General features: G+C 37.0%; 1 protein-coding gene across 1 annotated transcript in view; it reads right to left on the minus strand.

Moving 5' to 3' along the window:
- Dhc98D (Dynein heavy chain at 89D) overlaps positions 1 to 27,734 on the minus strand; it is a 92,369-nt gene that overhangs the window by 44,083 nt on the left and 20,552 nt on the right. Inside the window, exons 19-32 of the mRNA XM_070105888.1 lie at positions 27,649 to 27,734; positions 27,198 to 27,332; positions 22,558 to 22,764; positions 22,274 to 22,488; positions 21,518 to 21,713; positions 18,988 to 19,221; positions 15,829 to 15,937; positions 13,206 to 13,326; positions 11,936 to 12,680; positions 10,980 to 11,168; positions 10,183 to 10,416; positions 6,847 to 6,951; positions 5,813 to 5,971; positions 1,426 to 1,536 (exon numbers count right to left, since the gene is read on the minus strand). Coding sequence (XP_069961989.1) covers positions 1,426 to 1,536; positions 5,813 to 5,971; positions 6,847 to 6,951; positions 10,183 to 10,416; positions 10,980 to 11,168; positions 11,936 to 12,680; positions 13,206 to 13,326; positions 15,829 to 15,937; positions 18,988 to 19,221; positions 21,518 to 21,713; positions 22,274 to 22,488; positions 22,558 to 22,764; positions 27,198 to 27,332; positions 27,649 to 27,734 — 2,846 coding nt within the window. The remainder of the gene's footprint in view (positions 1 to 1,425; positions 1,537 to 5,812; positions 5,972 to 6,846; positions 6,952 to 10,182; positions 10,417 to 10,979; positions 11,169 to 11,935; positions 12,681 to 13,205; positions 13,327 to 15,828; positions 15,938 to 18,987; positions 19,222 to 21,517; positions 21,714 to 22,273; positions 22,489 to 22,557; positions 22,765 to 27,197; positions 27,333 to 27,648) is intronic.

Here is a 27,734-nt window from a genome sequence, read left to right on the forward strand (position 1 = left end):
TGCGCACATTCTTTATATTTCTGCAAAGCTTTTATTGTTGCTTCTCTAGCGAGTGTTTGCTTCAGCGCACAAACAAGCACAAAAGCAGCAAAGCATATTTTCTTAAAGATGTGGCAAACAGTGCGCGGCATACACGCTTGGTGGGTAAGGTCGTCAAAGCCAGCGCCGCAGAAGTGCCACAGCAGTTGACATTGACATAAAATATTTCTGCGTTTGAGATTTTCACTGTGAATAATGTTTATGGAGGTGAGTGCGGTCACCGTTCAAGGAATTCACCTGGCATAACGTTGGCCTTAAGTCCTGCCACCTAACGTTGTTGTTTGATTTCATTTTTTATAGTGGATTGATGTTTATTCAATTTTATATGAAGGCAGTAATTTTAATTATTTTTCATTTGATTACATTTATTTTGTGGCAGTAAAAGTGGCACATCAAATTGCACACTCAAAAATGCGCGTCAATCAATTTTAAGTCGAAATGTGCCAATCAAATTTGCACCTATATCCAACGTCGCCGCTTGCCGAAATTGCCAGTTAAAATTTAAATGCAACGGTAAAAACGACAAATAGTGTTGGGCAGTGTCTGTGTGAAAATCTGGTAAGGGGGAGGCGGGGTTGATTGAGGATTGAGTAGTTGACACACTTTTATGAATGCAAACACAATTGGCATTGCTTTAGCATACAGTATGTGAAATTGGTGATTTTTGTGTGCTAAGATTCGACTCCCGACACGTTTGATATATACATATATCTGTTTCGATAATTTATACCATCTGATCAAATTTGATCCAGACTGGTGTATTTAAACAGCGCATGCCAACAGGATTGGTAAATATTGTTTTCCTAGATTGGGACAATTTTTTTCATGTTTTTGTGGAGTTGGATCTCCATCTCATACTAAGTGAGAGTCCAAGGAGCTTATTAATCATTTGTTGCAAGAACTTATTAGCTTGTACTTATTGTATGAGAGTTCTAAGGCGAAATTTTTGAATGATATCAACTGTTTCCTATTGTATTTTGCCTAGAAAATTGTGTACTGTAATTTGCATTCAAGTGCTGAGAGAGATCTGCCGTCGATTTTCATTGAACAATCATTCCTTCTTATGACGCTTCGAGAGAGCGAACAACAAGTCAACGTATGTCGGCAAGGGTTTGAAAGCTCCAGTGACTGATTGAACCGTAAAAGCGGTCACTGTAACCCAAATAATTTACATGCTTTGCTCTTAAAAATGACGATGACATTTCAAATAGATATGAGTGCATATATATTTTATGGTGTTATAAAAATGCGTTAAATGTTTCCAAGCTATATATGTATATGTATGTAAATAAATCATTAAAGTATAGAAATATATACTATACATATTTATGCATTTGCATACCGCTGACTCTGCGTATGTTTATATTGTCTAGCGTTGCGATTTACCTCTCGCTCGGTCGGCCTATTCATCTCACGAAATATATTCGAAAATAATCCATCAATCCAATCGCGTGTATCCATGTCGAGGTAACCATATAATTCGATTACCGAACAGGCCTGCAATAAATAAAAATTGTTCGCATCAAAATTGAGGTAAACGAAAAATTGATAAAATCGATTGGCAACAACAACAACAATAAAGGCAAAATGTTATTATCGAAAAAGTTTTCACAAATCAGCATGCTGCTGCAGTGCAACGCACGCACACAATTTTGCATTATTATTGCACATAAATATGGTCGTGCGGTGGTCTCTAAGTGCCTTGTAGGAATATTTGTCGGCAGCACACTACATAGTCGAAGCAAATGTAAATATAACAAAATCAAACTTGGTGATTAGATTTGTTTGATCAATTCCAGAATTAAAAAAAAAAAAAATTTGGTAAAAAATTTTAAATTACTTGTAGGATTGACAACGAGCTATATCGAACCAATATCCTATATTGTTTTCTTTATTCGTTTAGAGGGAGAAAAAGTCTTACAGAGCTGAAGAAATTTGGAGAAGAAATAGTCACATGATATGTCAATTGACTTTCTAAATTTCAACATAGATTTACTTTACAAGGGGTTCGGACTCACTAAGCATTTCTTATTAAAGAAATTAAGCATCTTTGCTTTGTTATAGTATTTTCATTCGACGCAAGTAAATCTTTTAAGTGCTTTTCCTTTCCAGCAGGGTGCGCTTGTTAACTGTAGCTGTATGCCCGACATTTATGCAGTTTTACTCGTATCACATAACATACATATCATATATTTGAATGCAACGAATTATTTTAGGTACAAATTGACAACAGCAACAACAACAAAGCGTGAGCAATCAACAACATTAAGCGTGTTGTATTAATAACAATATTGAAGTAGAATGATTGTTGAAAAGCCTACGTTGACGCTGACACGCTGGGGTGCGTAAGAGGTGTGTCAACGCTGACTCTGGCGGTCATAATAGTATTGAAATCGCGAAAGGCCGCCGATGCATAAGCAGGGCTGCATTCAGAACAAGTAAATTGAAATTTGCAGAACTGAACGAAATCAGATTTAGTTATATAATATATGGAAAAATCAATGAATGAAAGTGTTATTAGAGGGAGATGCATATTTACGCATCAATTATACAGCTGGAATGCAATAATATTGAAAAGCTTTTAAAAGGGCATTTGATGTGTCATATATTCAACAAAACCAAAAACGCCTTCAAACCATTTAAGAAATAAATAAAAATTCTCGAGAAATGATGTTTCTTCTAGTTCGGTAAGTAAAAACTCGTGGCCTTAGAAATTTTTCAAAATTAATTCCAACTTACAGGATTTGGAAAAATTCCGTTTTCCCAAGCTATCGATTAATTTGTGTTTATTTAATAAATCAATAATTATAATAAAACAATCATTCTTAATCTTAAAAGATTGACATTAAGCTAGACTTTAGAATACTATAACTTCCGAGGATGCTATATCTTGACAGAAAGAGTATACTATAAAAGAAAAGCGTAGAGCTAAGATTAGTTGAGAGAAATAGATCCATCAGTTGCATCTTCCTTGAATTAAAGTGAAAAGACTTTTGTTGGAGATGAAAAATTTAAATAAGTAACGCAACCAAATACTGAAAGCAGAAGTTATATAATAAAATTATAAGGTATATTAAAAAGAAATTCATAATTTTGGCAATAAAGTGAAGGTTCTATTTAACTATTTATTCGATTTGTTCAATTTTTGCTTTGCATTTTGAGGGTATTTTCATAATGCTACTCTCACAGAAACCCACGTACATATTGGCAAAAAACTGGGACAGTCCTTTTTCGCAGGCTTTTCTTGGAACGAACTTTAACAAGCAAAATCATTCACCATAGACATGAACAGGTAGTAATCAGTTGGTGCCAAGTTCCAACTATAAGGTATATATTGACAACTTTCGTTGTTGATTTACGTGAGTACCTGCCGGCAACGGCCTTACCTCACGGTGCTCCAAAGCACAACGTATCAATACAATGCGTTGATAAGCGCCCCAAATAATACGAGCTATTTGCAAGTATTAATTTGGTTACCAGTGGCAGTGTGTCTGGGCACACACTATCATCTTGGTAAGATTCGAGGCCGACCTAAATCTCTTCCGTTTTCGGGTACGGAACCCAGTTAATTTTTGCAACTTCTTTTTAGAACTGAAAAAACAGTTAGGCTGAATTTCCAGTTCTTCCTGCATTTAGGTTTCAACCACAGCCACCACAAATCTCCCCAAAGGGGCCATAACCCAATGAGCAGTTTGGACCGAAGTCCAAGGGCTTTCTGCTCCCCGTGGTACCAGAAAGTCTCCGGTAAGACTGTGTAGCCGAAACTACTGCCAGTTGAGCTACCCATTACTCATTGACTGGTGACATTTGTCGCTTGAACTTCAAATGTCTTTTTATTTGCTTTTCCGTTTAAAGTCTATAATATCATTTCAAGCTGAGTATTATAGCACTATTTCTGACATACTATGCTGATATTACTGAGCAAGGTACATAAAAACAGTCATAGTTCATATTGGCTTTTAGTCGCCTCTTACGACAGGCATGCCTTACCGCGGTTAAATTCTTACCCCTACCCACAGGGGGAGTATATATTGACAGTATGGTTACGAATTAAGAGAATGAAGACTGCCAAATAAAAAGCAAATCCTTCTTGACCGTTAGTTTTGGCTTGACCACCGGTTCCACTGCGATTCGAACACGGCCTTTTTCGTTTGACGTTGTCGTAAGTGTCCCATTTTTCATTACCTGTAAGCATCCGCTTAAAAAAAAATATCGATTTTGTAGCGATTGAGCAACGATTCGTAGCTGCAAATTCGGTTCATGATGTTTAGAGAAGATTTTTGTATTCAGCCTCATTTAATGGTAAGAGTTTTTTGCGCAAAGTTTAGCTCATGGATAATCCAAACAGTGTTTGCATAATGATCGCACTCGACGAAATCCATTATTTTATCAATATTTTCGACAATTGGTGTTCCAGAGTGTGCTCTATCTTTGTCATCAAACTTACTAGAACGGAATCGACAAAATCAAAATTGCGTGTGATTGACTGTTACATTATCAGGATTATAAAGCTATTCATATTTTCAGTCACCTAATTTGTGTTTTTACCCTATTTGAAGAAAATTTGTAAAATCTGGTGTATTTTCCCTCAAAGATGGACACCAGATCTTTGACGCGTACGAAGTTAATCAATCGCAAAACTCTTCGAACATTTTTTTGGTACGAAATCTTATGTTTCTAACCCCGTATAGCGTAACCCAATCGCATTTAGACTACACGAGATACTAATTATTAAAACCATCTACTATAATATACTTTCTGTTGGACATTAAATCTCAACTCACTTTTATTACACAATATTCGCATTTTCTTCAATTACTATTATTCGTTAATTATCAAATGCTTTTCATAGAGTAATTCCTAAATATTCAATAGTGTTCCAATTAAGGCACAATTATCTAAAATGAAAGTTACAAGGATTTTATTTTTTCTCTCCACTATGCTACCATTTTCTATTTTATTCGCATTTTCTCATTTCACTTTGCAATTTCGAATTGAACGGTATACATGCATTCGCATAGCCCTGCACTTGAAAGCAATGCGATTTCAATTCATTGTCCATAATGGGACTTAGTAATTAAGAGTGATATAAAATAATGAAAAAAAAAATTCGCACAATTGTTGAACGCGTGTGAAGGTTGCAAATGCAATTACGCAAATTACAAAATCCTTGGCTAATAACCGGAACCACCTTTACAAGTTACCGTCCGGCGCCAAGCAACAACAGAAAAAACAAAAGAGTGCAGCAACTGCATTCCGAGTGTATGCGTGTGTGTGTGTGTGGGAGGAGCAAGAGGGGAGGGGTAATTTGAGCGAGCATAAACGGAAGCCAACCGGACAAATGACAAAGGCCATGCTGCTTGTAATGGGACGGCAGATGCCTCAACAACATGCCACGTAACTGTTGTAGTCGAGTCAAGGTTGGTTGACCGTTGTTCGGTTGGTGGTGGGCTTGTTGGACGGTGGTTCCTTGGCTGGTTGGTTGGCTGGTCAGTGGGATCAAAAGTAAAGGCACAAAAGCCATTGAAGCCAGCAAACAGTTGCCAGCTAGTAACAACAAGCTACTGCAAATCCTTTGTGCTCTTGTTGTTGTTGTTGCTTTTTTTTGTTCAACATTTTTGTGTGTTGTTGTGTTTTTGATGACTTTTATCAAGTTGAGTATTCTGCTAATGCTTTGTTGTTCTTGTTTTTGTTTTAATTGTTCGTCGCTTCAGTGCTGTATTTTACGACTAGATACTAGACTAAGCAAGTAAGCAGGTAACGGTAAACTCACCTTTGGGTTAAGTACGGTGCACTTGGTAGGCAGACCCATGTGGCATTGTGCTTTAATTAGTGTATTTATGACGACAGTCTTGCCACCACCTGTTGGTCCAACAATCATAGTCGAGTGTCGGGTCATCATGGTCTCGTACATTTGCACCACTTTATCCTCCTGCGGTGCGGTGTTATGGGTAAAACCATTAAAATGCAGTAGGTCCATAGTCATCCATTTCAGTAGTTGACCAGTTGATGAGTTGTTGAGTTGCAAATGGACGTTGACGATAAGTGATGACAATGGCGTTGGTCGGTTGTGTGTCGACGTTTTTGAAAGTTGGCGTGAAAAATAAGAAATACCAAAAGTATGGGTAAGAAAATATTTTTGCATTAAAAGAGATTTACTCCCAAAAAAGTCATAACAAAAATGCTTTGCAACATTTCACACTGTGACAGCGCGCTTAATGCAACGCGTCAATGTGTCAGTTATCTGTGATGTTTCAATGGCGTGGCTCAAAGCGAACAGCAATAGGAATGCCGGAAAATGCTATACAAAGCCGAAACAAAAGCACTTCACTGACACAATAAGAGTGACTATAAGACGAGCCGTTACTTTACGCTCAACTACAGCGCACGCCTTGTCTTCTCTTCATTTGACTTATATTCCAGTGGTTTTTCGCGGTTCTCCGTTACTTTTCGCACAATTCACAAATTATCTAAAACGTCCACTTGTCCGACAACACAGAGCCGCTGACATCACGCAAAGTTGCGGTGTTCCACTTAAAATTCTTGGCGGACAGGCATTTGAGCGAATGCTCTGGGAGACACTCAAAAGAAAGATTGCTGCCGCTTTGAGCAACCTTTTGAGTAGCTGCTGAAGTGTCAAGCAGTTGACATTGCAAAGAACTTCAAAAGTGTCAGTGAAGTGCGGTAAGTGTTAGCACAAAATATGAAGAGACGTAAAATTTTGGAGCGAATCAAAAAATTTTATAATTTATACACTGTAGTGGTCGGTGAGGAGCTTATGAATGTCAGTTCTGAACTTTAACTTACCTGATCGGCGAGTAGCACGTAACCATCGGTGACGAGCGTGTGTCGAACGGCGGCATTAAAATCTGGATAACCAATGCGTGGGCAATCAATGCCTGGGAATAAGTCCTAGAATGGCCATAAATTGACAATCATTAGTTTTTATGATCATAAGTATATTTTATATGTATATTATTATGTTACTCCCACTCATATATTTGCTGAAGAAAGAAGATTTACTGATCTGAGTTCGGGTTGCTACCCTACCTAAACTCTTCTTATAAAATAGCTGGAGTTATGAAAGCCAAGCTGATTTTGACATTGTCTATAAAAGCTAGAGATGTGTCGATATGATTTCTCAACGCTTTGTTTTAGCTAAGTCGACTAATTTACATTAGACAAAAGTTTTGGCATTGTCGCATATGTACCAGTCGGCTGGTGTGGACCTATACAAAAAGGGGAAGACGAACAGACGGTAGTAGTTACTTCTAGAGTTATAACTTTTGTGCACTCTAAACCGTTCCCTGACTTATGAAACTGAGCAAGTTACAATAGTTGCTTCAAGAGACATATTTGCATTCTACAAAGTGCGAAATTGTTTAACTTAAACTAACCACACTTGTGGATGTTACTCCAATTATAGCTCCCAACTTGAAGTAATTAAAAATTGTACATTGTATTAGCAATCATTAGCAGTTTGGGTGCTACCTTAGTTTTAATACCAACCCAATATCATCTTAAGCAATACCAAATTGAAACAAACATCTGCAAAAATCATTAAAATTTTTGCAAATACAATTTAAGTAAAACCAATAGCAAAGTTTTGTCAAAAATGAGACTAAAACAACTTCAAAGTCTGTCATGATATTCAATTATGGTGGAAGCAACGAACGATTCACATATGGAAAATGTTAATAGTTTGATAACTGCTTTAGTGTAACCCAAGTAGGAAAACCTGGTAGAAAATAGTTTGATAGTAGCAGTGAAGACCATTCATGAAAATAATATGAAAATTAAACAGAAGTTATAGCTCGAGAAAACAATTAATTTTAATTCAGTCGAATTTTTTAAAATCGATATTCATATATATTATATATCATTCTTCTAACTCGGTAGTCAGAATGAAACCCGCCGAGATATTGCGCAATTCTATACACAAAAGCGTTTTGGCATTCAGCATTTTATGCAGCTGTCATTCTTTTCTTGCTTAATAAGTGCTGAAAGGCAAGTGCTCTTTAGGTTGCTACAGAGACAGAGAGAAAAGTTGATGTACCCTTCCCTATATTATTTAGCTTTGTTATACCCTGAACATGGTATATTAAGTTTGCCACGAGGTTTGTAACACCCAGAAGGAACCGTCGGAGACCCTATAAATTATATATATAAATAATCAGAATGATGAGTTGAGTTGATTTAGCCATGTCCGTCTGTCAGTCCGTCCGTCCGTCTGTATATATGCAAACTAGTCCCTCAGTTTTAAAGCTATCGATCTGCAATTTTATACCTGCCCTTTTCCCACGATATCGAACCACTATATCATATAGCTGCCATACAAACTGAACAATCGGAAGCAAGTCCTTGTATGGGAAACTTTTTTATTTGACGAGGTATCTTCACGAAATTCGGCATGAGTATTGTTTAAAGTACCAACGTAATCTCCGAAAAACTTGAACAGATCGGATGACTATAACATATAGCTGCCATATTAACTGAACAATCGGAGTAAAGTCCTTGTATGGAAAACTCTTTCCTTTGACGAGGTATCTTTCCGAAATTTGGCATGAGTTATTTTCTAAGGCAAGAATATAAACTGAACGATCGGAGTAAAGTGCCTGCATGGAAAAAAATTTTTTTTTTTATTGCCGATTCACGAAATTAGATCTGAATCAAGTTATTGTAAGGAACCTTTGTATCTGTGAAGGGTATTATAGCTTCGGTGCAACCGAAGTTAACGTTTTTTTTTGTTTTGACTATTATTTTACATAAATATAGAATTGTATTGAAGTTCTCTTTATTATATAAAATAATTAAGGTCCTTTACCAATTAACGATCTTGAATTGGTGTTTTCAATCAAGATATACTTCAAAACTATTATAATAAGTATTTTCTATGTAGTGACTCATTTCGAAACCATGGTCGTCGATTAGAAAGCTTGACTAGACTGATAGAATTACTATAAAGGGTTAACAGCCAAATATATGGTACCAATTTTTGATCTAATTTTAAAAGGATGTTTGGTTATCAAAACTTTCTTACTGGCCATAAGATATTATTTCCTGTTGGGTAGTGCAGGAAGTAAAATTATTTGTGGTTATGCGTGCTTATGATTGTTTTTAGTCCTTCGCTTAATACAGCTAAGTATTTAATTTTAACTAGAGTAACACACTTTCCAAACCGTTTGGCAACGACGAAAATTGGTATGGTTGACACTTGAAGTTCATTGCAAAGCTAATCCGATAAAAGTTTTCGTAATATGAATATAATATATGGATATATACATATATGTATACATTAAGGTGGGTAAAAAGAAATTATGTTTTTTTTTTCGCTTGGTACTCTAAGAAAAAGAGCACTAAATTTCCTACAAAACTATGAACTAATTGAATTATATAATTCAAAAGAAAAAAACAAATTTTGCCTTAAAATAATCAAACTTCAACAGTTTTGTAGAGTATTTAATTTCCTATAGAACGATGAAACGAGATATTTTTTCAAGTAGTTGGAAGCTAGATATGAATTTTTCGATCTGAAGCAGGAAACTGTAAAGCGAAGTACTTTCCGGTAACCATTAAGAGCTCATAATTGGTGTGACTTTCTTAGAGGTGTCTATCATCCAATTTTTCAGAGTACCAAGCGAAAAAAAAACACAACCGCGTTTTTTGACCCACCCTAGTATACATGTTTACTTGAACGCCGGTAATGTTTTCAATGAAGGTTTATGTACCATATAAGATACTACAGTAAAAGCTGTAGGTAGTACTCTCATTACTACATATATGGTATGTACATATTTCCATAAGCACACCCCTAAGAAGTATATGAGTGTAATTTGATAAGCCTATTTTTCTGTGAAATACATTGTTGCCGCATAGAGCTGTCATTCAACGGTTGACGTATACCCCTATGGAAGCTGTGAGCGTTGCACGTGTGACTATTTCGCTCGCAACGAAGCTAACTAGAATTTAAATTGTTTTTGAATGTACTAAAACACAGTTGGAAGTATATGCATATAGGTATATGTGTACATTATATGTTATATGCCTACGTGTGTATTTGCTGAATATGATATGATTGTATGTTGACAACACAAGCTTGCGGCAGTTTGATACATAACTGTAAATGTAAATAGGTTTACTCACCTTAATAAGTCCCAAAAACAACGGTACATCCTCAAAAACGAATTTCGGAAAGTTCATGTCACGCAGTACACGCATGAGAACAACAGCCTCGGGTAGATCTTCCGACGCACGCTTCATCACACCCGCCATGCGCAGCACCGAGTTCAGCGAACGCAAACCCCAGTCGTAATGGCATTGCTTGGAGAGTTGCTCCTCCGCCAGCTTGTAGAGTACTGTCATTTTCTTGGCAAGTACCTTTAAAAATAATTACCGTTATTATTATTAAAAAGTGGTGGAAGTGTTTCAGTGCGGATAAAAGTGTTGTTGAGAGTGGAAGCGGGAGGGAGGGGGCAGAGTGCTTGGAAGTTTGTTATTTTGCGGGTTAGCGTTTATGTGTGTGTGTGTATGTATGTGCGTAAAATCCGCTTTTATTGCGCAAACAATGCTGGTTGCTGGTTGCCATGCAGTCATTGTTGTTGTTGTTGTTGCCGCCACTAGTGTTTGAGATGGGCGCAGCATTTTGGTAACTTAATAAGCGCATTATTATTATGATGTTATTATGACTTAAGCATATGGAGACATTGTGGGCGCATAAACCGGAACATATAGCTGTATATATCTACATGCAATGAGCAACAACAAGCTGTTATCATAATCCTGACATCGGCAACAATATGTGGTTAAAGGTTAATAAGGCGCACATTTTGTTAGGCAGCTATCACCACAACACAAATAATAGTACTAGCAGCTGTGAACATGCTGTCCTTAAATTCTAGATGTGTAATTGAAAGATTTGAGTGTCAATAATGTAAACTCACCTTAGCCGTTAAAAATCCATCCGAGAATAAGGATATTAAACAGATTAACTCCAAATCCGGTTTAATGCAGGTCACCGGCCGGAAAAGCGCTTTCACCGATTCGGGTAACTCCGTGCGACCGGCATAGCCAGGGTTCATAGTGACAAAGACGCCAACTTTGCGATCGAGTTTGATGTCGCCACCTTCGAACTGCAAAAAGTGAAGGAGAGTAGAGTATAGAAATATTGTTATATGTAAATTTAAATAATTGTAATTTAAGGGAAAGGACGTTCTCGACGTACACATATGTTACATGTGTAGTAACGTACGTTTCTAGGTTAAAATCATGGAGGAAAAGAACTGAAACTATAAATCAATAGATATTTTAATTTCCTACACTTTTCATATCTTTCGATTATTTATGAATCCCTTGAACCTTAGAAAAAAATCGAATATATGGAACTTCTCCTTTATTCGGCGTCAAAATGTATTCCCCATGAAATTTTTTATCATGAATATAACAAAACAAGACAAAACGTTAACTTTGGCAGCACCTTAGTTATAATACTATTCACAAATAACAAAGTTTTCCATATAAAATCGATAAATAATACAATATTTTGATGGTAACTTTCATGGTAAAATATAGACTAAATCGAACATTAATTGTAATCCTAATTGTAGGCTACATATTCTCTTTTGAAAAAAACTGCGTGATGTTTCTAAGAATTTTGCGGTTCCAAATACTATTATAACATACATGTATATTACTTTGTCTACTATTTATTGTTCAAAAGAATTTTTAATGCATTTTCTATCCCTCATTTTCAATATGTGTTACCCTAGAACCAATTCGATGGTATTCTAAATATAGGTCACGCTTTGTTTTTTATTGTGGGAGCATAATTATTCACATTAAACTTAATATTTTACATATATAGAAATGATAAATATAAAACGGCAAAGTAGCCACTTACAATGATGCGATCCAGCTTCCTTATCAATCCATTTCGTATAGTCTGCAGCTGTGTAGAAATCACACTCAACACCGATATGTCGATACGATTGAATTCGTCAAAACAACCCCAAGCGCCGCACTGAGCTAAGCCTGACAAAATAGTGCCGACAGCTCGAAAATCCATACCTTCACCACAATTGGTGACAACACAAAGCAGCGCCATCGCCTTGGCCAAATCTTTGGTAGTCTCTGTCTTACCAGTACCAGCGGGACCGGCCGGAGCGCCGCCCAACTTCATGAGTAACGCTTGTGTTATAGTCAAATAGATGCGATCCGTTAAGGGTGTGATGACCAAACGACCATTCAAACCCATATATTCATAACCATACTCGAACTGACCCGAACATTGTATGACATAGAGATTATCGTACAACTTTAGCCAATAGAAACGCAGTTGGCTTTCCCAACTGAACTCGCTTGCATCCAAAATATTGTCACGTACGAAAGCTTCGATGATATCGCGTGCATGCACATCGATTGTTGTAATGCTTTTGAACTTTAAACGATCGTTGCGTGTCAAATTCGAGCGCACCTTAATGACCAGCTCTTCAATTTGATGATTCTGCTTCTCGAGGAAATCTTTCATGGCGCGCATGTTGTGATGATTGGTGGCCTGATCGAAAGCCTCCTCCACCTCTGCGGTCCACCAGATAAGGGAAGCGGCAAGTCCCACCATGCCCTGGTAGTTCATCATCCAATCGGGTCTGAGGGGAAGACAACGACGAAAAAATGACAAATGCATAAATAAATGGGATGCAATTGAAATAAAGGCATCGTAAAAATGTGAAAGAGCTTACAAGTAGCGTTTGCAATGTGAAATGAAAAGTAAGAAAGCGTAGCTGCGGTTGACTGAAGCACGATTTCGCGGAGTGCGAGTTAGGATAGTACAGTGCGATATTATATACACTCAGCATAATCGCTGGTAATAAAATGTAAATCCCAGAAAACGACAAAATTATTCATTGTTGGCAATAAAATGTTGCAGGCGGTGCGCCAACGAGGAGGATGACCGTCTTTGTAGCATCGCAACTCAACAACACACCAACGCAGCAGTACTCATGCAGTTATGTCATGCTCAATTGAACAGCGTAATAAAATACTTTTATGTCTGCTAAGCACTCTTCAACCCCGCCAGCCAATAAACCTTAACCTTAGCGCACCCCTCGCACCCCCCGCCCAGTATGCGACGCGATAAGTGACCCAATGTGTTCGACTCGAGGAGAACTTACCTTGTTATTTCCAGATCAGTGCCGAAGTCATAGATGGCACGCTTGGTGATGAAACGATTGGAGCGTCGCATCTCGTCCAGCACGTCGCACATCCAGTTCTCAACGCGACCCTTGGCGCGCACTATAAAAGAGGAAAATTGAATGGGCGGTTAGGAGAATGAGTGAAATTCGTGCAGGATCCGAGACAATGTCAGTAACCACAATATTACAAAATCATAAATAATAACAACGGTATATTTCACAAGAATAACTGTGCGTGCAGTCTGTGGGTGTAGCATGGACAGCGTGGTACATAAAAATATACATACATAAATGACAACACTAAAGCGAAAGCGTGTAATGAGCAGCAGCGGTGCCGATAATCATCTCCAGAAATCGAAAAAGAAATTGAAATACTCAAGTGCGTGCAGGGGAAGGGGAGACAGAACTGCCAGTGTATGTATAGCATTTAGCAGCGGTCAGTGGCGACACTGATTTTGTGAAATGAAAAGATGTGAAATTTTCATTATTTCGCGTTCGCGGCGTAATTTGCATTAAATGTGCTACAGTGGGGTAAGAGCACAGTGGTTAAAATACAAAATTAACTGCTTCAATTTATGCGGTTAAATAAAAAGAGCGTTCAGTTAAAGGAATCACACTTAATTGAATAATCTAACCGGTCTAGATAAACTGACGAAGACTCAAGCTAAATTTCCAAAGGGGTCTTAAATATGCCGTCTACTCCCCATGTTACACAATTTTTAAATTAATCAACTTTTTGACTTTAAAACTGATAACATAGGTTTCAACAAAATATGCCAAATCAATGCTTCTGAAAATTTGGAATCTGTCCTTACCTTCCGCTAGAATTTGGGAGGGTCAATGATCTTCTCTTAATTAAGAAATGTAAATTGCGAGAGTATCTAATTTTCATTTGCATTATTAGTTAGTTGTGCTCTGTTTACAGTCTATATGGATTGACATTTCGTTTAATAGGTTTGAGTCAGAGTACCAAAAAAATTTTCTAAGAATTCGTAGAGTATCTCTCTATAAAGGAATTAACATTGAGAATCATGTAACTAATAAAACTCTGGATCTAATTGACATATGGATTTGAAATATTCTTAAAGAAATATTTTGAGGATGCAAAATTCTAAGTTGGAAAACTTGAAGAAAATCTAGAAATATGGAATATGATCAGAAGTAGAGTACTTGCGAATACCATAAATCGAACAAAAATGTTCTCTCTGTCTAGTAATTTCGTCTTCATCTAGTATTTATTCATTTGGGTTCCGTTGTGAAGTATGTGCTTAGAACTCTGAAGTATTACAGACGGCGAGAAGTTTATAGGAGGAGCCATCATCAGTTTTTAGTGTTCAAACTCGAAGACATGCTGTTATGCCTGATCCGGTAGGTGGTTAGAATAACAGAATATTTATATTTACCGATAATACGTTTCTTTCTAGTGAACACCATACGCCAAAATTTCGTTTTTATAAAAAGTTGAAAAAGTTAGTAAATGTTTTGATTTTTAAAAAGAAACGTTTGTTAAACTCGGTAATAAACGTACTCTTTGAATCAAATCAGAATTCATTTAGTTTTCTTATAAAGTAGTGTGTGAAGTTTTTGCCAAAGTCAAAAAAAGGAGAAGAAGGGTAACAAAATTTAGCTTGATGTGCAAAAACAAATAAATCTCTTAAGACTTATTAAGATTAATTTCTTTAACCGTGACAAACTGACTGTAAGTAGATTCATTGGTTCTGAAAACCAATTTTGGAGATTAAAATATATATTCTTTTATATTATAAATATGTATAACAGTAATCGCATACTACTTTTTACCCATTGTACTCTACACGCTCGATTATCAGCGGCTAAAGTGAAGTTGCCATCAAAGGACATTCGCATCGTTGCCACAATTAATTAAAAGTAATAAAATAATATAAAAGAAATTTCAGAAGTTTATTCACATAAAAAGTTCAATTTCATTTCGCCAATCTACTTATCGTCCGTCCGACCGCACGCACACTGCTGCGCAAGCAAATCAAGAAAAGCGAAGGAAAAGCGCATAAATGTGTGTATGTGTGGGTGTTTAAATGTAAGTAAGAAGAATGCGCGCGGAAATGACAGAGTCAATCGAAGCAAATCGCTTGTATTGGCGAGCTTTATGGAAAAAAAAAGAAAAACGAAAAAGTACGACGGTAAAGTGCGGCAAGCAAGTGCGCTTACTGGACAATCAAGCATTCGGCAATTGGATATGGAACACTGACGCTGGCGGTGTTGGGCATTGGCAAATGTAATTGCTAGAGTGTTTGTGTGTGTGTGTGGGTGTGTGTGCTACAGTTATTGCTTCGCTTGCGTAAAATTATATTATTACTGCCGTTGTTTTTATTTGTATTTTTCATTTTTATATATTTTTTCCATTTTATATCTCGCCCTTACTCGTCGCGCTCTATGCCCTTCGCCATTATTATATAATATAATTTAATGTAGTAGTGCTTGAGAAATCTACGACATAGTCTGAACAGTCGCTGGTAATTAAGTGTGGCTCAAGCATTGGCGACCAATTGCACCGAGTACATTCCATATATATACACACACACACATAGAATAGATATATATATAGATATATGTATATACTTACCGCTGTGGCGAAATTCCATAACCTCACCCTCGCTGGATATCATTGCAGTGACGATGGGCTGATCCGAATTGTCCTTGGAAAAGCGCAGTGACTTGATGTTGTCGTACATCTGTGTAGTGCGAATGAATGAGCAAAAGAAAAGCGAATAAAGAGAAAGCAGACATAAAAGATAAATGGAGTGTGAGACGGTAGTGGTAGTATAAAATGCTAAGAGAAAAGCGAAAGAAACGACACTAAATTGTAATAATAAAATAACGAATTAAGTAGCAAATATGAGGAATGCAGTAAATCAGTTTCAGAAATATAAAAACTTAATAACCAAAGTAAATTCGAATTTATTGTTCGTTGATATCGTATTAAATAAATTTGCGATATGGCGTAAAAAAGCAATAAATGTGCCAGAGACACCGTGTGTTCGACGCAAAAATTACTAAAAGTGAAATGAAAGTTAAATATAAAAATAAATAAAATCCTATAAAAATCAGTAGAAATATGCACACATACGTCTGCAAATATGTCGACTATATTTGTAGATGTGTGGGTGCATAAATAGGCAACATTAAAGTCAACATGTGGCTGCATTATGCCACAAACACAAATGACCAACATATTAACGCATACAAGTTCATAAACAGCCGCATTAACTTTTATAACACCATCCATATAGGCGTTCAGCAAATGTATTCATATATGCACATAACCCTGTAGTGAAATTATCCAGTTATAAAGTACTGGAAATCTTTTAACCAACTAGTCAATCGACTGTTTTTTCTCTACAGAGGCAACTGCGTATTGATGTCGACATGACAGTTGTCAGATTTTAGAAAAATATCAGCCTTTACCAGTTTAAAAAATAGACAAAAATCTGCTAATACAAAAAATTTCTAATATAGAGATATATTAGTCTACTGGACTAATAAAACAATCCATTCGAAAACCAATATACATATAGTTGGTACAAGACATGCTTCTCTGCCTAGGTAAAGTCATTAAAGATATTTGTCGAAGTTATTAAAAACAAGAAAAAAAGCTTGTTTTCAGTTGCACCAATGCTTTAACATCCTACAAAAATAAAAAAGTTTCGTACAAGAATTTGATTAAATCGGTCAGTTTTTAGATCAGATCTGTATATGCTGTAGTATTCGATCTGAAAGCTTTGTACCAGAGATTGTAACGCTGCCCTAAATAATAATTCATGTCAAATTTTGTGGAGATATCAGCTCAAATAAGAAAGTTTTCCATACAAGTCCTAGATTTCGATCGTTCAGTTTGTATTTCGATCGTTCAGCCTATATGCTATAGTGGTTCTGACAAATAAGCAGCTTTTCGAGAGGAAAGAACGCAAAATTTCAGATCGATATATCAAAACTGAGGGACTAGTTCGCGTATATACAGACAAACAGACAGTGCTAAATCCATTCAACTCGGCAGGTAAATAATTTATATATATGCTTTATAGGATCTCCGACTTTTCCTGCTGCGTGTCACAAATTTCGTCGCAAACTTAATGTGCCCTATTTAGGGTTGGTAATAATTGGTTTTTATAAAAATTATTTAAGAACTAGAATATAAAATTTCTTAGAAGCGTACGCTAATATAGTTTGCTTCTATGTCAGCAATGCAATATAAAGACATCTCTGAACTACTTGTAGAACAACTTCTTATGAAAGCAAATTAATATTTTAATATTTTGCAATGAAATTTCTCAAAATTTCTACGAAAGTACCCAAACATAAATAAACTTTCGCTGTTCATTCTGATAGCTCTTAAACCAAGCAAAGAGTTTCGTATCATGTCATTTTCGTTTACGAGAGCGCAGCTCTCTTCGTTTGCTGTGCAATATATAACGACTTTGCTCTAATGAAAGTGCCTTAGAAAAAAACCAGCTCGGTTCTAGTGCATTACTCCGCTGGGTGTATTCCTTTATGAAGATGTAATATGTGTGTGAGAGTGTTGTCGTCGTGACACTAATAAGTTGGTGACATATGCTTTAAGCGCATTAATGTTGACTTTGGTCAGGAAGCAAAAATATTCTACAAAGTCACATCTTTTCAAACAATCGTATATCCGGTTTCGTTGTCAATTCCATTTAAAATTGTAAATAACAGTATTATTAGCACATATACATTTTTAGAAAGTTTATTTGTGTTCAATTAACCGAAGGAAATTTAGAAGAGATAATGCCAGAATTCAATGAGCTAACTATCCTCTAAGGTTGTAAGTATAGTTTTTAGAGGAAACTAATCACTGTTTATTGTTGACTTTACGCACACTAAATTTTTTACATTTCTTTTTCAATTCTCGGTAAGTTATCTTGCAAAGAAAGAACAAAATAAAGCTTATTTTCGGAAGGACCATAAGCCTAAGGCTATGTTTTGACTAAACTAGCTATTTAAATATTTCGTTCAAATTACCGCGAAAGTACAGAACCGTGTTCATGCAGAAGGCTTTTTCAAACACACGCACCAGAAACCTTATTTGAAACATAGATTCAAGGTTTTTTCGTTTTATATTTGAAACACAAATACGTATGTATGTATATCATCAAGAGTAAATATTGCAGTAGAATACTAGAAAAATATTATGAGAGAAGCTTAGGAGTTATTTCTACTTGTGAATTTCAAACATTTTTTTTTTGTTTTTGCATATTTATTGAATCTACCTATGTATGTATATTTGAAAATATTCTCCGAAAATTTGAAGTATATTTGGCGAATAGTTTTGGATACATGAGCGCATTTTTAAGATTTTTTTATGTAGTGCAGATGGCTGCCGAAACTTTAAACGCGATTTTTTAGAAACAAATAAAAAAAAATCGGTGAGAAAATTTCTTCGAAATGGTTGGACCGATAGACTTAACATTAGCACACAAACTTCTTAAATATAATTGTCAGGTAATGAATGAAAGAATAAGTATTTTAACAAAATTTTTCTTTTTTGTTCATCAATCATTATCTGTATTTTTCTATAGCAATAAAAAAATTTTGATTTTTGGATTTAAAATAATTTTGAAGAGAAAAATCTTTTTCTTCGCCAGACATTGCTTACACAAGGGTTGTTAGCACTTTTCTGCCACAACACGCTAATTCTTTGAACACTTTACACTCTAATTTCCTTCAACACAAAATTACACGCCATAGCATTCACACATTTTCATACCTTGATTATATGATTTTGCACAGCCGATGGATCGCTGCTGCCCAAAATCGAAAGCAACTCATCCGTGGAAATGAAGTAAAAGCGCGGAAATATGCGTCTTTTCGATTCCAAATACTCATTTAATGACTTCTGACAGTTCTCCAAACCGACGCCGAGTCCTTGAATTTCGGGCAAACGGCCAGGCACCGAGCAAAGTGGCACCACCAATGGATTCTTGGCACAGTCGACCATAATCTGCAAAATGAAATATTGAAACACAAGTAATGTGGTGTAGAAAAGCATAGAAGCATGAATATGAATACATGCATATGTATGTGTGTTTGTGTATTTGCGTATGAAGAATATAGCTGTGCAAGTATGTTCGAGACAAGGAGCGAGAACGAGGTATAACGAGTGTACGAAATGAAATCAAAGTAAATAAATCACATAAATGTGCAGTGATTGTGGCAAATTTTGCAAATGTGGCAAAAGTAAGTGGCAAGTAAGCAAACTCGACAAATAAACGAAATGTAATACCGAATATTCGTATACTGTACTTGGCAGCAGGTTAATATATGAGTAAGATTTCAGTTGAAGTTATTGTGACAGTTGTGACGGTGTTGTTGTTGTTGCTGACGACAAGCACGTCATCTGTTTTGCACGAGTCTTACTTAGAGTATTGGTCGAAATTCATTTTACCTTACATGTAGCAAGAGTTGTGGTAAGAGTTGTGTTAAGAAAGGCAAGAGCTTCTTTAGGGCGATCCGTTTTTCTTATAAATATACAAATTACACTTTGCTTCACCAATGGGAACAAATAATCGTAAAATAGTTTCACAAATCGATATACAAGTTTGGACAAACGGCTGCAGTTATCATGAAAATGGAGAAATTCTGAATTAACGCAGGATGGTGAGCTTTTAGTAGTTGCTTTTCGATACGTTTATTCTTGGGAAGAACGATCTCTAGGCGGTACGTTGATCATTATGGCCGTATATACAATTGTAGTCACTATGATTTGGTCTAGAAACTCGACTGTCGATTTACTGCTGCAGTATAATGTAAGTGATACTTATTTTCTAGCTATTGCGGAAACAGTTCAGCATATAGAAATCAGAAATCGCACGCTACCAATGCAATAAACATTTGCTTAGGCTTTTTATTTCTATTCCCCTTAGCTCATCGGGATGTCTTGCAGTGTGAGCTCCCAAGTGCTTAAGCTTTGATCTCGCAAAGGCGGGGCAGTTAAAAAAGAACTATTCAGATATCGCTGCCTCGTCTCCTTCAAACAGTTGCAACAACGGGTATTCGGTAAGATTCTTAACCTTATCGCGAGGATACCAGTAGAGTAAGGACTAGTTAAAACTTCTAAAACTAGGGAGATTGAAGGAAAAGAGCTCAGTGAACACTTTGCGACAGAGCAAGAATTGATGGAAGCCCAACGCTGTCCAATTCGCTGCGCAGTACAACACAAGAAGAGAGCGGAGCAACGACCACTAGGCTGTTTTTTCTTGCCAGCTCGTCGTCTCAGTTTGCTGTTATCTTCGTTACCTGTGGCTTGACATCCTTACCAATCTTATCACTTAGAGACTCGATGTAATTGTTATTGAAGAAGCTAGTAGCAGCGTACCATTGTAGCAGTGAACAGCCATTTCTCTGAAGGAGCCTGCACTCCGGAGCCGTATATTTAACTGCCTGAAACTGAAGTTCATAATAATTGCTCCTAAATAAAGATCACTAAGATAGATAATATTTTCGGAATGCGATCAATATCATCTCGTGAAAGTTATAACGCAAGATCCCGTTGTTTTATAATAGTAAAATGGGATAGATTCCATGATTCGCGCGTGTTTCCAGCGTGGTTGACTTCAGCCACTAACTCTAAATATTATATAGAAAAGGTAAACAAAATTTCGAAGAAATATTCTTTCGAAGCCTATACTTCTCCATACAAAAACTAGAGCACTTCCCGATGTTTCAAACTGTCGGTATGTCCACAGAAGTATGCATGTATGTGTGTCTGTATTTGCAATTATTGGCGTGTGTGTGTGTTTGTCAAAGCCACGTTTGTTAGTAACTTGGTTAACCTCATCACGGTCAGATGTCAACACAGTAGTAATATGTAACTTCACCCTAAAATAATAAAGGCACACTCACACATACACACATAACACATATGTATGTACATACATGTACTGACGAACTCATATTACCGTATTGGCCCCTATGCAAGCTCGAATACACTTTCATGCGCCATTGTGTGCCACGACAATGTTTTGCGTGCGTATTAAATTTACCGTTAAGTAGCAAGACGCCACATTGTCGACACACGAATTGCGTAGGAATAACACAACATGCATTACACCTACACACATTAGCTAACAAGTTCATGCATTGGCAAAATACTGCCAATTCCACAAATCTCCATAGTGAAAGCTTCAAACTCAGCTCTTTCAAGTACAACTTCTGTATACAAACTCAAACATTTAAATGGGTGCATATGTGTGCACCTCTATTTTGCATATGTATGTGTATGTAAGTGTGGTACTTACCTTGCGGTATGCTTTGTCAATGTCATCGAATTTTTTCGCTTCATCTGGCAACTGTGCACGTATATCACCACCAATAAAGATGCCCTCCAGGTAGAGCCACTTGCGCTGCACCACCTGCCACTCGTCAATGATTTCACCGATCAAGGACAACAAGCGCTCCCACTTATTGACAGTCTCCAGAAATGGACCAATGAACCTGTCAATGCGATAAACGAAATAAAATGTGCGCAAGAATTTGGTCGTGAGAAGGTAAAATGAGGCAAAGCGTTGCAACAACGCTGCGCGCTATGGTTGATATCTTAACAAATAAACAGGAAAATGATGCCACATGAATTCCTAGCGCTTCTTTGTCACATTGACGACATGACAACGCTTGTGGTTAACTTGAGCGACTGCCATACATACATACATAAATAGTACACATATGAAATTGATACAAACGAAGCGAAGCAAGTGCGTGGAGTAGCTAGTTTATGTCACGGACAACAAAAACGAGGAGACATCAAATAGAGTAAGGAAAATGAAGAAAGTTATTTAAATAAACTAAATAATCCCAGAATATGTGAAGGTTTGTTGATACAAAACGAACAAGAATAAAGAATCAGACATAAATAAACCTAATAACGCATTTAAAGCTGGAATTTGTGGCAAAAGCGTTAGCAATACAACGTTTGAGAAAAAAAAAAAATACATTATATATATATAGAGCGTAAGAGAACTATAGCAACTGAGCGTCCTACAAGTGCTTTCACTCACTGTGATGCGCCCATCGACTGTAAGTTCATGGCGTTGTCTTCGAGCGTTACGATAATTTCCTCCACCGAACCCAATGTGTAACCACGATCCTCCGTGCCCTTGTAATGTCTATGCACTTTAAATGCCATGGTGGCCCACGTGTCTTCAACGGCTTTAACGCCACGCTCAATAGCCAGCTCTTTAATCGCGTTATTGAGAATTTGTTCAGCGATTTCCTAGAACCACAAGTAAAATACAAAGTATGAATAAGAGTTAGGTAAAGTCTAATTGTAGATCAAACATACCTGATACTCGTGCAGTTTCATGGCGAACATATTTTCTAGCGTGAAACGTGCTGGCGCCATATCGAAGTATTGACCCGTCTTCTCCATCAATTGATTCCAATGGCGTTCGCGTAAGGCCTCGTTTTTGAGACTGACCATTAACGGCACGGTATTCTTGAATTGTTTCATGCTCAATTCGAGCATCATACCAGAGGGTAGTAAGCGCACCTGGTAGAGTTAATGGGTTGAGTGAGTTTTTTTTTATAGATTAAAGAATTAAAATTCCAAATATTTTACAGGAAAGTTTACGTATAAATTAATAAATATTCCAAATATTTCAGTTTGGAAATTAGTAAACTTCCCATAGCATTTTTGTAATCTCTTTTATGAACACCCATCAATAAATCTTCTTTTCAGAAACATTTTGCTTCCGAGTCTGAGCCACATAAACGGTGCAATAATAGAGTTTATTCAGAAAACTCTTCAACAACTGAAAATGTATGCCAGTGATATCAACTGATTCTTTAAAACTTTTTGGCAAATTTAAATGTAGCATTTAATCTCATGAATTTTTGACTAATAAATAAAAATTATTGCAACCATTTAAAATTTATGCTTGCCATAACCCCCATAAATTAATTTGTTGGACCTTTCTCAAATTTATGTGGTGTAATTTTCCATCAGCACGCGCAATTGTCCTAACGCATATTTCAATTATGCCAACCAATCTCGAAATGGTCAATCACAAATTGCTCAGCGCTCACACAACGCAACAAGGCAATGCTAAGCCGCGCGGATGGACTCGTTATTAGCCTGACTAAATTAGGCCACTGCCTGCCAATAAATAATCAACAACGCAGTGCTTATCGCTGGCGGCTGACAAGGGCCTCACGCCTTGCACTTCGCCGCGCACTGACCGACTGTGTTTATCCACCGATCAACGCGAGCATGTAGAAGCCAATGGAATGACGCAGACTTTATGCGACAAAGCCAGCGCCAACACAATTTCACTTGCATCCACACAAATCAACCGCAACTAAAATGTAAATCAATTTTAACGAAATTAAAATAATCAAAATATCGGCAATAACAAAAAAGCATCGGCAGCAACATAAGTTGGGTTATAGCAATTGCTCTATGCGTAATAGCCGGTCGAGCGGCTAGTCTGGCGCGAAATGGCGACCACCACATATAATATGTAATGTTTGACATGTTGCGGTTAGCTATTGCTATTTGTTATTGCTTTCAATGTCACTGTTGCTGCTCTTATTAGAACCATTGTCATTGGCCTGGCAACAACAACATCAACTTGGCTGTACCATTATCGGTGCTGGCCTCCGTCGCTGCACCGGCGTAGTAGGCTTTTTATATGATTACCAACATATGCAATGGACGCATCAGGCACTCCGCTCAGTGGCTGATATTAGGCAATTGTATGCCTAAATTAACAATTTGGGCGCTGTGGTCCTGCCGCTTGGCCCGCTTCAGCGGTGTGTTGACCTCCATATTGGTAGTATTTTTGAATGCGCCGCTGCAGCCTTCGAAATGCGATTTATTGCGCCCACGAGTTCTATGAAATTTTGAAAACAACTCGCCATGGGGAGTTCGATTGCGTCGCTCGCCTGCCTCGACAAATATACACACATGTGTGACAACGCGCGTCTGCAGCGTTGCTGGCGACTGGTCAGAGTTGTCATAATTCACGCTGACACCGCTAAGCCCACCAACCACAACCATACATTGCAAGCTGTTTGGTGGGAAGCGGCCGCGAGCGAGTTGGCACGCCTTGCAATGCGACTGACAACAGCTGAATGGGCTCGACCTTAGCGTCTGTGCAAATAACATGAAATTCGAATGGTTTGTGGACGGAATTGATTGTGTGCGACTACGATATGTTTAGTGAAGCCGAAGTGCCTTAATTCCATTTACTAACATACATACATATAACTATAATGTGCATGTAGGGGTCCACGAGTGTGCCTGTTTATTTGCAGTGACATATCGGCGTAAAATTCAATGCATAACAATTAGCTAAGAGATTTGCAGATATGGATAGCGATTGCCAATTAAAAAGGAAAATATTGCATTACGCTTTCGAACGAATAAGAAGACTTACGTCTAATTTGGATATAGCAGAGGAGCATGAAACACTGTTCTCTTTCCCTGTCTATCTCTATTATACATATTTTAGGATTACTAGAGTTCAGTCAGTTATTGATTATTGCCAAAGCTGGTAAAAGTTGTTATCAGGTCGGGGACTAGAATATCTTCAGATACAGTATTTTAAAGAACCAATGAGAAAACTGAATTTTTAAAGCTAAACCGATCGCGTTCCTCTTTAAGCGAACTACAAGTATTCTCTTCGTTTTAGGCGGCTTAGAAAAGCCGTTGATTGTAATATGTTGCCTGTCTTCGGATATGTTTTAAAAGAAGTGCATTTACACTGTATACCCTTCCAACTTTATAGTTCGTCTTTAAAATGAAATTTTTTGAACGGTGAGTAAGAGCATCAGATGACGATAAATTTCTTGTCTTACCTCATCTTAATATCGCAATTCAATTTACTATACACTATCATACGCTCAACCTTAAAATGAATAATGTCACACCGAAATGAACTACGAGTATCTCTACTTACAGTCGCCTCGAAAGGCAGTCATGTGGCAAAATCCAAAGTCTAAACTACTCATATCAGTCGACGAAGAAAAGGGGCAAGAAAAGAGAAAAAAAAAACTTTCCGACTTGCTGAAATTTATGCATAATAGAAATTTTATGACTTCGGAATTTGTTTGGCTTGTGCAATTAAAAAATATTTCCGGCGTACAACAAAGTGCAGAAAGTTCATGCGGAAACTGCTAGTAAAGTGCCATAAAACTTGTTAGGAAAGTAAATAAATCAATTTGTCATAATCAGCAGAAAGAAAGTGGAAATTGTGTCACTGCGTAGAACAGTTGCTGCCATCGCTGCTGCAGCTGCCTCGATGAAAGCGTTTCTTTATTTTTGGCAAAATTGCAACGGCAACACACAACACCTGCAAAAGCAAAATTAAGAGACAGTAGTGGTGGGGATGTTTGCTGGGAATAACAGGATCAGCCGTAAGCTTGGACTAAAATTACGCGTCCACATTGAAGGTGAAGACACAAGAATGAAACAATCAAGTAGCGGAATGAGCTATTGAAACAAGGCGTACAATTTATATAGGGTGAAGCATTTTGTGATTATGAAACAAATATTTGCGCAGAGAGGGAGTTAAAAAACTTCCATGTGTTTTTCGCGCTCATACTTCACTTGCTATTTTTTTTTTAGTAAAAATCCTTAGGCGAAACCCGATAGCTAAACTTAGAATTCTTGGACTTAGCCACCGATCTGCTTCTGTATAACTAAATGTCTAAAGCTTATGTTGACATCGAAATACTCGAGTTTTCATGCTTCTACTGCTGGTTATGTCGAGAATGTGACCCGAGACGACATTTAGCATCAGTATGAAGGTGAATTTATTAAAAGCGAAATCAGCTTCATGAGTTGTATGAAGCTCTTTAATTCATTATTATTTCGATAAATATGTATGTCCCATAGTTTGTGTTTTCACCTAGAATCTTATGTTCTCATCAAAAATGTTGACTTTATAAAAAACTATATATCGCATAGAAACTATTAATATTCATAGACTTGTCTAGCTCCCAGATCTCAAAAGCACAGAATTCTTTTAGAATCCAATTAGTGTATTAACAAGAAAAAACGTTAACTTCGGTTGCACAGAAGCTATAATACCCTTCACAAATAAAAGGTTTCTTACAAGAACTTGATTCCGATCGTTCAATTTATATGGCTGCTATATGATATAGTGATCTGGAGAATAAATTGTTGCCTTAAGCAATAACTCACGCCTAATTTCGTGATGATACCTCGTCAAATGAGAGTTTTCCATAGAAGCACTTCATTCCGTGTTTGTATAGCAGCTATATGCTATAGTCATCCGATATATATAGTTTCTCCGGAGATTACATTGTTCAGTTTATATGGCAGCTATATGCTATGGTGGTCCGATATTGGCCGTTCCGACAAATGAGCAGCTTCTTGGTGAGGAAATGACGGGTGCATAATTTCAGATCGATAGCTGAAACTGAGGAACTAGTTCGAGTATATCCAGACAGACAGACAGACAGACGGACATGCCTGAATCAACTCAGCTCATCATGCCGATCATTTATGCATATATAATATTTTATAGGATGTCCGACGTTTCCTTCTGGGTGTTACAAACTTCGAGACAAACTTACTATACCCTGTTCAGGGTATAAAAATGGAAGTATGAACCAACTAACAGGGAGAATTGCAAAGAATACCTAAGTATATCTTTTTCAAAATTAATGACTGTTAATAATTTTTGCTGGAGTTCGTTTATCAAATCTTATTATATATTAGAGGCTACTAAAAATAAACTGTCACAGTTTTCAGAACGCTACTTGTACTTTGATATCAAAACATTGAACCCTGTGAGTACATATACTTGTACACTTAATCACTATCTAATTCCGCCAGTGGAAACCATTCAAGCAAACTAATTAGGAAACTTTCAACACTCAAGCAGAAATTGACTTGCTCTCTCCGCATACTAGTGTACAAGTATACACATACATATAGTCTATGCGCATACATACCTGTTTTGGTAGTTTGCGGAACTCTTTCATGTAACTTTCGATGCCATCCGTGAGTATTTGTGGATCCAAATCGGCCCATAGAGTCTTCGACCAAACTTCTCTGCCAGTCTTGTAGGCTTTGTACAGTTTGTAGACCTGTAGTGTAGGCATAGGAACGGTAAAATGTAGTGAGTGGCGATTTAATAAAAGTTTGTAAAACTATAAAGTTAATAAAAATTAAGCAAACTATTGTGCAAAACTACACGCACCAACCAATGACGTTGCCACCTTCGGGCCAGCAAAGTGGCACAAAGCAAATTAATTAAAAAATTAAATTGTTTGCCTGACGATTTGATTTGAAAGAACGGTGCTGGTGATTGGATGGCCGTTAAGCAGCCTTGTTGTTGTGGACTGGTGTGGGGTGTGCAATAATATAGATTGATGATATTTGACTGATGCGCCGTGGACTTACCAATAACATACCCTCGTAGTCAGTTTTGATTCTTGAGAAATCATTGTAATCAGCCATCGGCATATCGAAAAGTTTCTCCGCATTGG

Source organism: Bactrocera oleae, chromosome 2, assembly GCF_042242935.1.
Source record: "Bactrocera oleae isolate idBacOlea1 chromosome 2, idBacOlea1, whole genome shotgun sequence".
Classification (NCBI taxonomy): domain Eukaryota; kingdom Metazoa; phylum Arthropoda; class Insecta; order Diptera; family Tephritidae; genus Bactrocera; species Bactrocera oleae.